A 15,736-nucleotide genomic window follows, 5' to 3' on the forward strand; every position below is an offset into this window, starting at 1 on the left:
GGCAGCTGGGCTGGCCTGGAGGTGGCTGTGGCTCTGAGGAGGGGGTTCTATTGGGATCGGGGTCACAGGACCAGGGCTGAGCCCTCCCCTACCTGGGCCGTCCACGGGGCTGCCTCTTTGCCTCCTCAGGGTGCCTCCCGCGGGATGGGGAGCGGGCCCGGGAGCCTCGGGGGCTGCTGGCACTTCGGAGGGTCCCAGTGCTGAGCTTGGTGCTGGGGGCCGAGGGCTGCGACTGGCCCTGGGGCCCTGAGGTAGGGCCGGGGGCCCCAGTAGATGAGGTTCCTGGGGCGGCGAACACCATCCAGTCAGGCAGGGCCATGCTGGTATCACTGTTGGCCCGCAGCAGCGCGGGGGGCACCGTCAGCCCTGTGCCTGGGGGTCCCCGTCGCCGAGCTGCGTACTTGGGGGACTCCTGGAAGGGCACTGAGGGGGCACAGTAGTGGGGAGCAGAGAAGGTGGGGGAGGCATGCAGGCAAGAGACATGGGGGAGAGGCAGGAGGGGAGGAAGAAAGAGATGAGAAAGAACAGGGGACCTGGAACCACAGCCCTCCCTGTGCTCCGATGGTCCTGGTCCTCTAAGGTTCTCCCATCCCATCCTGGCCCCCAAGTCGAGTCCACTGACTGCCCAGTCCCACCGCGCACCGCCAGGACCTCAGCTCCCCCTTTAGCCCCAGCTCCCACTTGCTCACCCACATCCTGCTCTCGATGGTTGCGGATCAACTCCCCCAGTTCAAAGTTCCCAGCGATCACTGCCACCTGGAGGAAGGGCGGGGGGATGCAGGCAGGACAGAGAGAGAAGGAAAGAGGGAGAGAGAAAAGCAGGAAACACTAGGAGGTCTGTAGCCAGCCTCCCCCCCACCTCCCTCAAACCTTCGCCCCAGCAACTCTGCCCTCCCTCCTCCCCTAAACCACCTGCGTCCCTCCCAGCACCCCAAATGGTCCCCCCTTTCTTATCCCCTCTGTGTTCTTCAGCCCCCGTTCCCCAACCAACCCCAACAGCCCCAGACCTGGAAGGGGGTCTGTCCACTGTTATTCTTCACATCTTTGTTGGCCCCTCGATAGAGGAGGATCCGAGCACATGTCTCCTGAGAAGGATGGTCAGTTGCCCGGGGTGAAGGGGAAAACAACCAAACAGTTAAGGTCACTATGAGTGGACACAGACACTATCCTCAGAACTTCAGGAAGCACCCGATGGACACCTGTCCCGCCCAGGACAGCAGACACTCGCCCTTTCAAGGTGGCTGGTCCAAACTGCGTGCAAAATACACACTGAATTTCAAGGACTTGGAACGAACAAAAGTAATTTAAATATCTCTAATCATTTTTATACTGATCACATGTGGAAAGGATAGTTTGGATACACGGGGTCAAGGAAAATATGCTGCTGAAATCAATGTCACCTGTTAGAGCTTGCGGCAATGCTGGATCCTTAACCCACTGAGGGAGGCCAGGGACCAAACCTGCGTCCTCATGGATACTAGTCGGGTTCTTAACCCCCTGAGCCACAAAGGGAACTCCTTTTTTTTTTTTAATGGCTCCTGGGACATTTACAACTACATGTGCGAACAATTAAAATAAAATGAAATAGCATGTGTGACTGGGGTTATATTCTATTGGACGGCAGGAGCCTAAACCAGGGTTTTCCTGTCTTCAGCATTGCTGGCACTTGGGTCCGGGCCGTTCTTGGCCTCGGGGGTCTGTCCTTGGCCTCGGGGGTCCATCCTGCGCACGGCAGGACGTGGAGCAACATTCCTGGACTCAACCACTAGATGTCAGTAGCTCTCCCCTCCCCAGTCCTGACAACCAATAATGTTTGCAGACCTGGGCAAATGACCACTAGGGGGCCGAAGCGTGCGGGTCGAGAGTCGCCAATGCAAACCTCCGGGAGGGCTCCTCGAGAGGCATACCAGGTATTCAGCACTTTAGAGGCAGTAGCTCCCCAAGCATCACCCACCAATTCCAGGAGATGGAGATTACTGCCCCCATTTTACAGATGAGGGAACTGAGGCTCCAAAAGGAGCTCAAACTGACATCGATCGGCATTCAGATTCGAACCCAACCCAGGCTGGTCTGACTCCTGAATTTTTGCTTTTTTTTTTTTTTTTTTTTTTTTGCTTTTAAGGGCCGCACCTGTGGCATATGGAAGTTCCCAAGCTAGGAGTTAAATCAGAGCTACAGCTGCTGGCCTACACCACAGCCACAGCAATGAGGGCTCCAAGCCCTGTCTGCGACATATACCACAGCTCGCCACAACGTGGGATCCACAACCCACTGAGTGAGGCCAGGGATCGAACCCACATCCTCATGGACATTAGTTGGGTTCATAACCTGCTGAGCCACAACAGGAAATCCCCCAAACCTTTGCTCTTAATCACACACTCTGCTAGACCCAGAATTCCTGTGGCAGTGGGGGTAAGGATGCCATCAGCATCCAGACAAATTCCTTACCAATGTCATTCTCTGGGTCAGACCCCAAGTCCTTGCTCTGGCTCAGGAGACTCCTGCTGATCTGCCTGCCCTGCCACCCCCTCCCCCAGTCTCACCAGCTTCAGCTTCTTCCACCTTTTCGCTCCCCATATTCCAGCCACATTGGCCTCCTCCTTCCTCTGACAGGCAGGCTCCTGGCCCAGGGCCTTTGCACCTGCTGCCTCCCTCTGCTTGGAATTCTCTGCCCCTAGATTGCTGCATGGCTCAGTGGCATGATTCTTTAGGAAGGGCCTCTCTGACTACTCTGTTGAAAATAACCCCTTGTCCTACTCCCAGTTTTATTTTTATGATACCTGCTATGTGCCAGGTATTTTTCTAAGCCAGAATGAACTCATTTTCCTCCTCACTCTGGCTCCCTGAAATTACATTTCTATCTAGCATCTCTCCCCCACTGCCCTGTGCATTTCAGAGAGACGTGGTTTTGTCTGTGCCCCCCCCCCCCCCAATCTGGAAGAGTGCCTGGCCCCTAAGAGTTGTTCCATAAACAGGCGCCAGATAAAGGAAAGTCCTCCACCTTTGTCTTCTTGGCCTGGCCAAACCCAGCCTGGCCCCCAGCTCAGCTCCAGCCCCGATTCCCCGGGTGCTAATTCAACCAGCAGTCACCAAGCTTCTCCTCAGTCTCACCCTTTTTTTTTTTTTTTTTTTTTTTGTTGTTGTTGTTGTTGCTATTTCTTGGGCCACTCCCGTGGCATATGGAGGTTCCCAGGCTAGGGGTTGAATCGGAGCTGTAGCCACCGGCCTACGCCAGAGCCACAGCAACGCGGGATCCGAGCTGCGTCTGCAACCTACACCACAGCTCACACCAACGCCGGATCATTAACCCACTGAGCAAGGGCAGGGACCGAACCCGCAACCTCATGGTTCCTAGTTGGATTCATTAACCACTGCGCCACGACGGGAACTCCAGTCTCACCCTCTTCATGTGACAAACCCTTCAAGGATGCTTGTTTGGGTCCACCCTGCAGGACAGGCTCAGAGAGGGCAAATCCATGGCCAAGGTCACCCAGCCAGTCAATGAGGCAGCGAGGACTCGAACCAAGCCTTCTAAGCCGAACGTTCTAATGTTCACCTCTCTTCCGCGAAAGCACAGCTCAGTTGCCCGAGGGAACCACTTGGACAGCAAAGTCGGCCTGGTTCTTTCTCGGGGTGTGTTTGTGAGCACGAGCATGTGTCTCTGCACGCGCGTGCTGCCACCACAACTAGCCTAAGTCTCCTAGCGCTCTGCGTGTTTCCGCAGATCTGCCTGACCCCCCACCACCTTGGACAGGCCCAGAGCGTCTTTTTTTTTTTTTTTTCTGTCTTTTTAGGGCCACACCCACAGCACGTGGAGGTTCCCAGGCCAGGGGCCGATTAGGAGCTACAGCTGCCGGCCTACACCACAGCCACAGCCACGCGGGATCTGAGCCACATCTGCGACCTACACCACTGCCCATGGCAACGATGGCTCCTTAACCCGCTGAATGAGGCCAGGGATCGAACCCACATCCTCATGGATGCTAAGTCGGGTTCGCTAACCACTGAGCCACAATGGGAACTCTGCCCAAAGTATCTTTTTCAGCTCACCCAGCCAATTCCATCCGCTTCTAGAGAAATTCGTGTTTACTGGCGCGCTAGCAGTTCTCTCACTGTTCTGCCGCGATGTGTTTACACATCTGCCTCTTCACCAGACTGTGAACCCCCCCCACCCTCCTGAGGGCCAGAGCCTCGCCGGGTCTGTTTCATCTCGCATCCAGGCGTACAGTAGGCGCTCAAGAAACATGCGTGGAAAGGATGAGGATGGAGGAGGAGGAGGAGCTGAGTCGCTCAAAACTCATTCGTTCAGGCCATTCATTCCCGCACGGAGTCATTCAACCGATCTCGAAGCAGACACCTGGTGAGGGTTCTGAGCTGGGCGCCGGGCATGGCCTCGGGGATCGCCACGGCACCTGACCCATCATTCATTCATTCGCGCCACTCATTCCTTCAGCAGAGGTGCTTTTAAGCCTACTACAGGTTGGGGCCTCGGGACAGAGCGATCATCAGACTTAGGCCCCACCCTTGAGGAGCTTGTGGCCTGGACATAAGCTTGACCTTCACCTCCAGAGGCGACACAGGCCTGCCAGGTCTGTCACTGGCTCTGGGCACTGAGACGCTTACGGCCTGGGAGGGAAGTCGAGGGGAGAGAAAGCAGAAAAAGAACACTCATTCGGCAAGCATCCATTCGCCAAGCACCGTGCCGAGAGCAAGGCGAACTCTCATCCCCAGATCCTCTGCAAGGTAAGGTGTTCCTGACCCGCAGATGAGCAAGAGGAAGCTCAAGGGGAAGAGACGGCGGCCATCTGACCCACTCAGAGTAACTGGTCCCAGTCGCTAAGTGTATACTACATTTTCCCCATTCAAATTACTGGTGGGGAGTTCCCTTAGTGGCGCAGTGATTAACGAATCCGACTAGGAACCATGAGGTTGCGGGTTCGGTCCCTGCCCTTGCTCAGTGGGTTAATGATCCGGCGTTGCCGTGAGCTGTGGTGTAGGTTGCAGACGCGGCTCGGATCCCGCGTTGCTGTGGCTCTGGCGTAGGCCAGCAGCTACAGCTCCGATTCGACCCCTAGCCTGGGAACCTCCATATGCCGCAGGAGCGGCCCAAGAAATAGCAAAAAGACAAAAAACAAATTACTGGTGGGGCGTGTGTCTCCTGATTGGATCCTGATTGATGAGGTTAGTGATAATTATTATTATTATAGCTGCCTTCTGGGAATGAGCACTGAATATGCATGATCTTTCATCCCCTTGCATCAGCTGACGTTATTCCCATTTCAGAAAGGGGACGGAGCCTCAGAGAGGGGCCGGGACTTGTTTGGGGGGCGCACGGCCTCGTGGAACCGGGAAATCAGAACACAAGGCCTGTGTCAGGGAGCGCGCGAGAGAGACAGACGCTCTGGGGAGGGGAAGTGCCGGCGCTGCGCTGGTTCAGTTTGACAAACACTCGGTTCTGCCTCTGCGGGCGCCGAGCAGACTGCTTGCTGCCACAAGGCGGCACGTGGCTACCTGCCACATCCTGGCACGGCAAGTTCCGATGAGGCAGAAGGGGCTGGGGCTGTTCTGGAAGACTTTCTGGAGGAGGAGGGAAGGGGCTGACGGATCAGCCTCTGTGTGCCAGGCTCTGTCCTCCTAAGTCCTCACAGCAATGCTCCCAGGGGACACTGGGGCTTTGGAGGCTGGAGGGGCCAGGGGTGTGTGTGTGTGGAGGGACCCAGGATGGCCTGGTGCACAGGTGGGAAGGTCGCCGAGGTCATCAAGCTAAAAGCCTCATCCCTTGCCAACCCAACTGGCCATGACCGCACAGCACGAGTGGGTCCATGAGATCCCTGCGCCCCCGGCAGCTCCTCACTGTTCACCTCCACCTGGAACTCCTGAACTGGGGACCAGCGCCCCAGCCCTGAATGGCTACGATGTGCAACACACCCTTGTCCCTTTGGGGGCTGTGGTTTGGCCATCCCCTGCAGTGGATGTTCCACTGGCACCTGGATGGAGCCCCATGAGAAACCAGATGCTCAGAGCCTCTTGCATTTCCAGTAACAATCCTGACGGCTTCCCCTGTGGGTTTTTGCACAGGCTATGCCCTCTGCCTGGAACTTCCTTTCTCCTCTCTTCCACTCGGCCACCTCCTGCTCACCTCAGTGCGAAACTGTACGCCCTCCAGGGTGCCACCTCCATCCCCACCCCAAGGCCAAGCCCAGACTTGGGCTCCCACAGGGACCTGGATTCCCTGTGCCCTTCCTCTGAGCCCTGGGGACCGTAAGGGCAGGGCGTGGCCCCCAAAGGGAGGGCTGTCTGTCTCGAACACTACCCTGTCCTCAGCACCCAGCTCTAACACACAAGGATGCTGCTCAGGCAATATCTGCTGAAGGCATGGATAGATGGATGAAATGGTGAAAGAGCAGAGGCTGCCGGGAGGCTGGAGTGAGGAGGAGGAGGGCGTGGGGCGGGCGCGCGTGCGCGCACAGGACAGACCTTGTTGTAGAGGGCGCAGATGTGCAGGGCTGTGTTCCCTGAGGCGTTCTGGGCTCCGGGCTCTGCCCCGTAGAAGAGCAGGTGTTCCAGGTGCTGAGAGTGGCCCCGCTGGCAGGCCTGCGGGGAACGGGGGTCGAGGGGGCCCATCAGACCCTGCTGACCAAGGCCTCTATCTGCATCTGTCACCTCCAGGTCAGGGAGCTCTGCGTCCACCTTCCTTCCTTCTTTCAACCCCTCTTCCTGCTTAGGAAGCCACGCTGTCAGCTTCACGAGTCATTCCAAGGCCCAGATCTCTGGGTGTCTCCTCCTCCAGCCTTAGCCCCTAACCCTAACCCCAACCCCAAACCCAAGCCTAACCCTAATCCCAACCCTAACCCCAACCCCAACCCCAAACCCAATCCCAACCATAATCCCAACCTTAACCCCAACCCCAACCCTATCCCCAACCCCAACCATAATCCCAACCTTAACCCCAATGCCAACCCTAACCCCAACCCCAATCCTAACCCCAACCCCAAACCCAATCCCAACCATAATCCCAACCTTAACCCCAAACCCAACCCTATCCCCAACCCCAACCATAATCCCAACCTTAACCCCAATCCCAACCCTAACCCCAACCCCAATCCTAACCCCAACCCCAAACCCAACCCCAACCATAATCCCAATCTTAACCCCAGTCCCAACCCCAACCCCAATCCTAACCCCAACCCCAAACGTAATCCCAACCCTAACCCCAACCCCAATCCTAACCCCAACCCCAACCCTAACCCCAAGCCCAATCCCAACCCTAACCTTAACCCTAACTCAAACCCTGATCCTCATCTCAGGGACCAAGGTTGCCAAGTCCCGCCCCGTACCTCCTCAGGGCCCTGGTGTTGACACCCTCATCTTTTCCTCTTTGAGGACCATGCTGCTTTTACCCCCACTCTCTGTGAGGACCCCAGCATCTGGATCCCTAGCCCCTTGGACCAGGGTCCCAGATACCTGCCCCCCTCAGGGTCTGGGCACTGCCCAGGCTGTCCCCTGCCCCTCCTGGCCGATCGGAAGCACCTGGTGGATCTCCTGCCAGCCGTTCTCATCAGCTATGCCCAGCTGGGCCCTGTTGTACAGAAGCAGCTCACAGCAGCGGGGGTCGCCCCCCACCATAGCCGTATGGAACAGAGGGGTCAGGCCCCGGCGGTCCTTGTAGTTGGGGGAGCCTCCAAGGTCCAGGAGCGCCTGGGATGGGGAAAAAAAAAAAGAGGACCGTCACATCAGTCCCAGCTCATTCAGAAGGGCCAGTGGGCCAGGGAGTCCTGGGTGACTCGCACTGACCAATGCCAGACCTGGTTCTGCCATGATGCCCTTGAGCGACCTTGAGACTGACCCTACCCCTATCAGGGCCTCTCTGGTTCCTGTGAACAAGGAAGGGACTCAGAAGATGCTCTCAGAGGACCCTCCCACTCTGAAATCCTGCCCAGCCTTCCCCCATGGGCAACTTTGGATGAGCCATGGAAGCAGCTTAATGCCTCAGCGCCCACCTACTCAGCAGGCTGGTTGTGGGGAACAAATGAAAGAACAGAGTCTGGATGCAGGAGGGCCCCTGGCTGAGTGGGAGGTGTCATTATGACCAGGATCCCCAGGATGAGGCATAGAAGGAGGCCTGAGAGAGGGCAAGCTTGGGTTAAGGCAACTCAGACCAGCCTCACTGGGGCCAGGGGCTCGGGGACAGGGAGGGGTCCCACTCAAGGCACAGCTGGGCCTGGAAGGCCGGTGGCATTGAGCACATTAGGACAGAGTGCTGGCAGCAGCCCGGAGTGAGGAGAGCCTGCAGTGACGCTGGCCCACCGAACATTTGCAGCGATGGAAAGAATCTAGAAGTGTACTGTCCAATATGGCAGCCGCGTGTGGGCGACTGAGCGCTTGGACGTGGCCAGCGAGGCTGAGAAAGCAAGTTTTCCTTGCAGTTCATTTCAATCTAAACAGCTCTGTGGGACAGCTTAGGCCTGGGGGCTGCAGGAGCCAGGGGAGGCCGGGGCATAAAGAGGATTTGTCAGTTCCAGGGCTATAAGGCAGACTTTTGGGGCTGGTATTGGACTGCCTTTAGGACTCTTCAAGAAAGGCAGGGAGGGTCCCTTAAGCGGGAGCATCTGTGGATCCAGGTGTTTATCAAGCAGCTTTCTATCTTTGGGGGCTGTCTGTCCTGACCTAGGAATCAAGCACCCTCAGGCGGGAGGAGAGGAAGAGTGTTTTAAGTTACCCCTGGGCAAGCTGTCTCCGTGTATGTATTTTGAGAGTCTCTGAGGTTTGTTTATTTGGGAAAACACTTCAGGCACTGTGCTGGAGGAGGGGATTTTTTTTGGGGGGTGGGCTGCTAGGTTGGGAAGGGTGGATAGAGGGGCCGTGTTGGGAAGCATGAGGCCCAGAGTCTGGGGGAGGCAGGTGCAGGGGCTGTGTCTGCAGAGTGTGTATGGAGGAGGGTCTGTATCTGAGAGCAGAGCAGGGAGCTTGTTCTGTATTTTAAAGGACACTGGGGGGTCTACACCTCAGGGAGACAGAAGTAGGTGTTGGTGTTGGGCTGAGTCAGAGGGAATGGAGAAGTACTGGGTGTTGGGTGAGGTCTATGATCCACATGGAAAAGGATCCATATGACCATGAGCTGTAGTTGATCATGAACCTTGAGCCAAGGCAGGGGGTCGGGGGAGGGGGGTGCACCTAGAGGTCCCAGGAAAGTCTCAGGTTCTGTCAGAGGAGTGACAGGGAGGGTGGATGGAAGGTCCGGGGCAATTCACCGGGTGCAGTCCGAGCCGGAAACAGGGCAACCTGGGGGGTGTCTGTGCAGGGCCCCAGGGGGTCTGGCATCTCACCGTGAGAGCGAGGCAGTGACGGGCACAGGCGGCCTTGTGTAGCGCGGTCATGCCATCCCGGGCCCGGAAGTCGATGTGGGCCCCGCCCAGGCACAGGGTTCGAATCACCTCTACCGAGCCTTCTGTCTGGGCAGCCAGCGTCAGAGGCGTTTCTGGGGAGTGGGGGTGGGGAAGGCCGGTCACAGGCAGCCCCTCGGCCTCGTTCGTGACGCCTCAGCTCTCCCAAAGCCCCTCCGGCCCCCTCCCTACCTCCTGAATCCGAGTCATGATAATTGGGGTCCAGCCCCTTGTCCAGCAGCCTTGCCACCTTGTCGGATGTCCCGAGCTGCACGTACTCCAGAAACTTCTTCAACCCCGTCTGAGCAAGAGAGAGAAGACAGGCTGGTCAGGGCACAAGGGAGCAGAGCTGGCTTCAGGGGCAGCACTGTCCGCAGGACACAGACAGCAAGCCACATGTGTCATCATAAAGTCCCTAGTATCCATCTTTTTAAAAAAACAGGAAAAGGAACTTGGCAATTGTATTGAAATTCATTTTAATGACCTATCACTTTTTAGTTCACTAGAGCCACAATATCGCTGATTCCCCGGGTCAGCCGCATGAGATTTATGAATGAGATATTTTACTTTTGTGGGGCGGGGGTGGTTCCTGAGTCTTGGAAATCCAGTGTGTGTTGCACATTCACAGCGAGGCTCATTTCAGACCTGCCATGCCACAGGTACGTGGGGGGTGTGTAGCCAGTGCTTTTCTGCAGGGGATGCTGCAGGTCTGGATGGATGGAGTGTTTGGGGGGAGAACAGACGGATGCCTGGGGCTGGGGAGGAGAAGGAGCCAGGGAGCTTTCCACCCAAATGTCAGGAGCCCTTCACTTCCCTTCTGACCAAGGCAGCCCCCTGGCTTCCTCCCAGCTTTAAGGGACCAGACAGGACACAGGGGACATATGGATAGGGTCCAAGGACTGGAAGCAATGCATGCTGAGATCGGGGGAACAGTAGGCTGTCTGTGAAATGGCCCCTAGGCAGAGGGACGCTCAATGTCAGAGTCACGGCCAGAGGCAGGGGTGGGGGGGAACCTGTGTGAATATGGGGGACTCAGGGGGTGAGAAGGGAGATGAAGAAAGTGGGAACCAAGTGGAAATGGGGGGGCCGGGCAGAGACACAAGGAGCAAAGGGAGACATTAAGAAAGGCTGTGATGGGGGGGGTCAGGTCACTTGGGGTCATCTCAAATGCATCACCGCCTTCCAAGTTCAGTGGGGGACCCTGGCAGAGAAAGGGGCGGCTTGGGGAACGTGGAGGCTGCTGGGAGGAGGTGGGAGAGAAAGTGGGTGGCGGTGGGGGGGGGAGTTTTCTCTCACCTTCGTGTGCAACTTGGCCAGCTGCTTCTCATCCAGGTTGGTCTGCTTGTAAACTCGGGTCTTGTATCGGAACTGGGGGCAGGGGGAGCCGGGGGCGGGGGGGGGGAGACAGAGACACAGAATCAGGGGCCTGAAGAGGAGGCTGGACCTCCTTCTGAGTTGGGGTAGAAACAGCCCCAGAGCCTTGGCTGGATGGGCAGAGGAGTGCTGGGCCACTGTGGGTGCATGGACTGCCACCCCTGAGGAGCCTGGACCCCACAGGGAATGTTCTAGAATACCTGCTGTAATTAGGAATCCTTTCCCAGTTGGACAGGTGAGGGGAAGCTTGGGGTAGGGAAACAACTGGCCCAAGGCCACGTGGCTGGTCACAGGCCAAGTGCATGGTAATTTAAGTCAGGCCTGACTCTGATTCTTAGATGCCCTGAAAATCCAGAAAGGCCCACTGGGTTTCCGCTGCCTACGGTCTTGGCTGGGAGCAAACCGGGGAAGGGACAGATGTGTTTCAGGATACGCCTTCTCTCATCTGTGAGGGGCCCAGAAGGCTGTGGGCCTCACCTCCAGATAGGGTACCCCCTTCTCGAAGGACTGGGGGTACTCCCGCAGCAGCCGCTCCTCCTCCAGGAAATTGGCGTCGCGGCCCGAGGTGGCGGGCTGGAACAGGCCGTAGTTGAGGACATCCTGCAGGCTCTCGCTCAGGGCACAGAGCACCTGCTGCTTGGCTGTCCATATGGTGGCATCGGGGTTGAAACGCAGGCATTTCTGGGGGGGGGGAAGGCGACAGGAAGGAGCCTGAGGTAGCTTGAGGCAGGGGGACAGGTGATTCTGGGGACGGATTTGGGGGGTCTGGAAACGGGGGCCACGTGCAGCCCCAGAGGGCCCACCCACCCACCCCGGGGGCGTCCAGGGGTCGCTCACTGTCTGGTGCAGGTCCGGGATGCCAATCCTGAAGACCATCATGCTGAAGTGGGCGTCGTCCGGGACAGACATGGAGCGGCCCTGGAGGCCTCGGACCGAGGCCAGGCTACCAGGTGCCCCGCTGCCTCGGCCCCGGGTCCCCCGGGGGCCTCTCCCGGGCCCGTCTGGGGAGCTGTCGGACTCTGAGCCCCCTTCGGGACACTCGCTGGCACTGTGGCGTTCCTCGTCCTCGCTGGACGCGGGGCTGTGGGTCATCGTGGGGCCACGGGGCGACGGGGGACGGCAGCATCACAGGCGGCTGCGGGAGGGCCAAGGGCCGCGGTCAGACCAGGAGCCCCGACCCCTCAGAGGCCACGGGCGCACTCTGTGGACAAGCGGTCAAGGGCGGCCACACCACGCGGCCCGAAGTAGGCAGCAAGGAGGCTGGACACACCCCCCAGACACTCCTCCCGCCTCCGAGCCTGGCACGCCCGGCACGCGCGTGCGCACCCCCCCCCCACCCTGCCCGGCTGCCTGCGCGTCTCCTTCCCTGCCCTTGGCCCTGCTTGCAGCCCCCCGCCCCTCCTGCGCCCCACTTTGCCGCTGACCCAGCGTGGCAGTGTCCCAGAAACCGCAGAATCACCGCGGGAGCTACTGGCCCACTTTGCCAGGCCAGGGATAATGAAGCTAAAATTAGCTGAGTCCAGACAGGTGGACGACCCGCCGGCATGCTGCCCTCCTGGCCCCCGCCTGGCCCCTCACCCGAGGTTCCCATCTTCCTCCTGGAGAGCAGGTGGGGGGCGGGGAAGTGTAGTAAGGGGAAGAGGGAGCTGCCTCGAGCCTAGGGCATCAGGAACAGGAGTCCATGTGGTGGAGCGGGTGGAGCTGGTGACTTCACTGAAGTGTGGCTGACAATGTGTACAGAGGGCACTGGGGAACCACCTCCTAGGGGGGCAGGGGTGTGGGGATGAGGGTGTCACTGGGCATTGCACCATGCATGCGGTGTCCTGGGGGAACCACAAGAGGTGGCCTGTACAAGTTCCTGGGGGCATCTTGAGGGGGTGGGGAGGCCGGCTCTGGGAGGGCTGACCGATGGACAGCAGAGCCCGGTGGCCTAGGTCTGTGCAGGGTGGCTGCAGCCGACCTGTGGGCGTGTTTGAGGCCTGGTGAGGGTGGGTGGATCGGCATTGCCTGGAACTGGTGGCCCCACTCTGAGGGAGACTGGGGGGCTGGGAGAGAGACTAAGAAGTGGGGTGAGTGTCTGGAGGGGGGGACTGGGATGGGAGGTCCTTTCCAGGTCCCCACTATCCTTCACCCCCCTGAGGTGGCCTTTTAAGGGCGGGTCCCAGATGGGGTGCCTTCCCCTCATTTTCTCCCCCATCCCAACCCAGCACCGGAAACCAGAATGTCTGGTCTGGTCCCTCCCCCCCACACCAGGCCTGGCTCCTGCACGTTGCCATGGAGATGGGAAGCAGTGGAGGGTACTGCTGACTTTGGGGGAGTGGGGATGGGCTGGGGGGTTGGGGAGGGAAGACTAAATGTCTGAGGGGGGGAGGAGAGTTCCAAGAGCTGTGGGCAAGCCAGCATCTAACCTTGGTCCGGCCAACCCCTCCCCCAAGCCTGGCCAGGGCTCCAAAGCCCCCTCCCCCTTAGGTACCCAGCAGAGCTGCCCCCACCTCTACCCTGGTGGAGATCCCAGCTCCTCCAACCCGACGATTCCACATCCCACCTCCGGGCCAGGAGCCCGCAGCCACTCCCCCTCGGTGACCCCAGCTGACCCCCAGCCTCCACGGGGCACTAATGGGGTGGCCAGTGGCCTGAACGCAAAGCTAGTCGGGTTCCCCCTCCCGCCCCCCGGCGCACGCGGCTGCCCCCAACCCCCAGGACCAGCTCCGGCCCCTCCCCCTCAGGCCCCGAGGGAGGGAGCGGGCACACTCCGCCGGGGCGGCATGAATCAAAAGCTCCGCGGCTAAGAATAGCTGGCACGCAGCTGGTACTGAGACGGGCTGAGGAATCGGCGGTGGGGGGGGAGAAGGGGAGAGAGGGGGTGCCCTGGGAAGCTGCGGGGGGACGGGGGGCGGCTGGCGTGGCCGAGGGCCGGGCCAGGGAGAATGAATGGAGGCGGAGAGAGGCGGGAGAGGCGGGCAGAGGGAGCCGGGGCTGGGGCCGAGAAACTGGTGGGGGAGAGCCCGGGTGCGGGGAGAGGGGGCGGGGGCACCCAAGAGCTGGACTCGGGGGCGGGAGCCAAGGGGGCGCGCCGGCCGGCGGCGAAGGAAGAGGGGACTGGGTGGGGATGCGGGGAGCTAGTGAAGGGGTGGGAGGGGATTGGAGGAGCCGGGAAGGAGAAGCTGGACCACAGGGGGTCGAAGGGGGCGGAGGAGGCCCAGGCCCAGACCCCTGCTGGAGGGGATGGGCACCGGGAGGCCCTGGGGCAGGGGCCACGAGGGGTGGGGCCGCAGGAAGGGGTCCGGGGCCCAGGTGGGCCGGGATGGGCGAGGCGGGGGAGTGGCCGGGCAGGGCCAGGAGGCGGGTACAACGACCGAGCCTTTGGCCGCGGAGCGCGGGGAAGCGGGTTCCGCCAAGGGGCTCGGCAGGCGGGGGATGGGGGGGGCGCATCGTCTCATCAAGTCTGCAATCTGGGACGGGGCACGCGGGACCCGGGCGTAACCCAATTTGGCGTCACCCGGGGCCACGTTCCCCTCCTCACCCCCACCCCCCACCGCACACCCGGGCCGGGAGCCCGGCGCTCGGCCAAGGACGTCCCGGGCGCCCCCGCCCCCTCCCGCGGCCCCGGCCCCGGCCCCGCACTCCCTCCCCCCCCGGACCCCCGGTTTTCGGCCCCCTTACCTGCCTGGCGGGGCTGCTGCGTCCCGGTCGGCGGCGCCCGCGGCCCCTCCCCCCACCCCCCACCCCCCACCCCCCCGGAGACGGGGGACCCTCAGGCCATGCCCCACCGCCCCGGAGGGCGAGCGGGCCCGGGGAGGGGGCGGGCGGGGGCCGGGGGGGCGGGCGGGGGGGCCGAGGACCTCACCCCCCCCGCGGGCCGGGCCTGGCCATCCGCAGAGCGCCCCCCCTTCCGCCGCGGCCGCCGCGCCCCTCCTGGCTCGCCCGCCCCCGGCTCGGTCTGGCCGGCTCCGGGCGCCGCGTCTCCGCCTGCTCTGCCTCCTCCTCTTCCTCGGGCCGCCGCCGCCGCCGCCGCCGCCGCCGCCCGCTCCGCGCCTCCTCTGCCTCCCTTCTCGCGCTCTCGCTCTCTCGCTCTCGCTGTCTCTCCCTCACCCCGTCTCTCTCTCCCTCCCTCTCTCCCTCCCTCCCCTCCCTCCCCTCCCTCCGCCCTCTCCCCTCCCTCCGGGAGCCGGCGGCGGAGACATCGCCCCTCCCCGCGCCCCCAAACCTCGCCCATCCCCCCCCATCGCCGGCTCCGCCCCCTCCCCTCCCCTCCCCCATCCCTCCTCTCCGCCGCCAGATCCCCGAACCCTGGCTCCACCCCTGCCGGCCCCTGTACCCCGACCATGCGGCCCCGCCCCCCTAAGGGCTCCGCTCCACGCGCCCCCAGCATCGCCCCTTCCCAGCGCGCCTCCTACCCCTCTATACACCGTGAGGCCCAATAAATATTTGTTGCTAGACCCAACACCCCGAAATTGGATTGTGAGAGCTATAGATTACTGTCCCCTCAAACCCACGCGCGCGCGCGCGCACACACACACACACACACGCACACACCCCTTCCCCCCAGGCACAGGTGCAGAGAGTCGCTGGCTGGCCCTGCACCTGCAGACGTGCTCACACATTCCTTCTCTCCTTTGCGGGCACCACCCGATATACCTGAATGTACATTGCCGCGAACGGATCCAGCTACAACACGTACATATTACACCCGTGTGCCGGAGCCGGCACACGGCAGAGCACACGCATTTACCCGCCCCACACATGGGCACCCAGCCGGCTGTGCCTGCTCAGATCTCCAGCTCACACACATCCCAGAAACAGAGACACAGAAACGTAGGGAGATGGGTGCCTGCGTCTCCATCACACGCGTCCACAGCACCATCCATCACACAGGTGTGCGCACACGCGCCCATTGAGAGGCACAACCCTGAACCATGGCTCCTCTCCGTGATCATCATTGCTGACATTTCTCAGCCCTTCCTGGGTGCTGGCTTCTG

General features: G+C 60.8%; 1 protein-coding gene across 1 annotated transcript in view; it reads right to left on the reverse strand.

Moving 5' to 3' along the window:
- The window catches only part of SHANK1 (SH3 and multiple ankyrin repeat domains 1), a 49,194-nt gene extending 34,381 nt beyond the window's left edge, over positions 1-14,813 (reverse strand). The window contains 11 exon segments of the mRNA XM_047792313.1: positions 93-423; positions 690-756; positions 1,008-1,085; positions 6,478-6,594; positions 7,531-7,698; positions 9,327-9,478; positions 9,576-9,684; positions 10,680-10,751; positions 11,235-11,438; positions 11,595-11,892; positions 14,421-14,813. Coding sequence (XP_047648269.1) covers positions 93-423; positions 690-756; positions 1,008-1,085; positions 6,478-6,594; positions 7,531-7,698; positions 9,327-9,478; positions 9,576-9,684; positions 10,680-10,751; positions 11,235-11,438; positions 11,595-11,849 — 1,553 coding nt within the window. The 5' untranslated portion in view covers positions 11,850-11,892; positions 14,421-14,813.
- Positions 14,814-15,736: the final 923 nt, after the last annotated feature.

The sequence above is a fragment of the Phacochoerus africanus genome, chromosome 8 (assembly GCF_016906955.1).
Source record: "Phacochoerus africanus isolate WHEZ1 chromosome 8, ROS_Pafr_v1, whole genome shotgun sequence".
Classification (NCBI taxonomy): domain Eukaryota; kingdom Metazoa; phylum Chordata; class Mammalia; order Artiodactyla; family Suidae; genus Phacochoerus; species Phacochoerus africanus.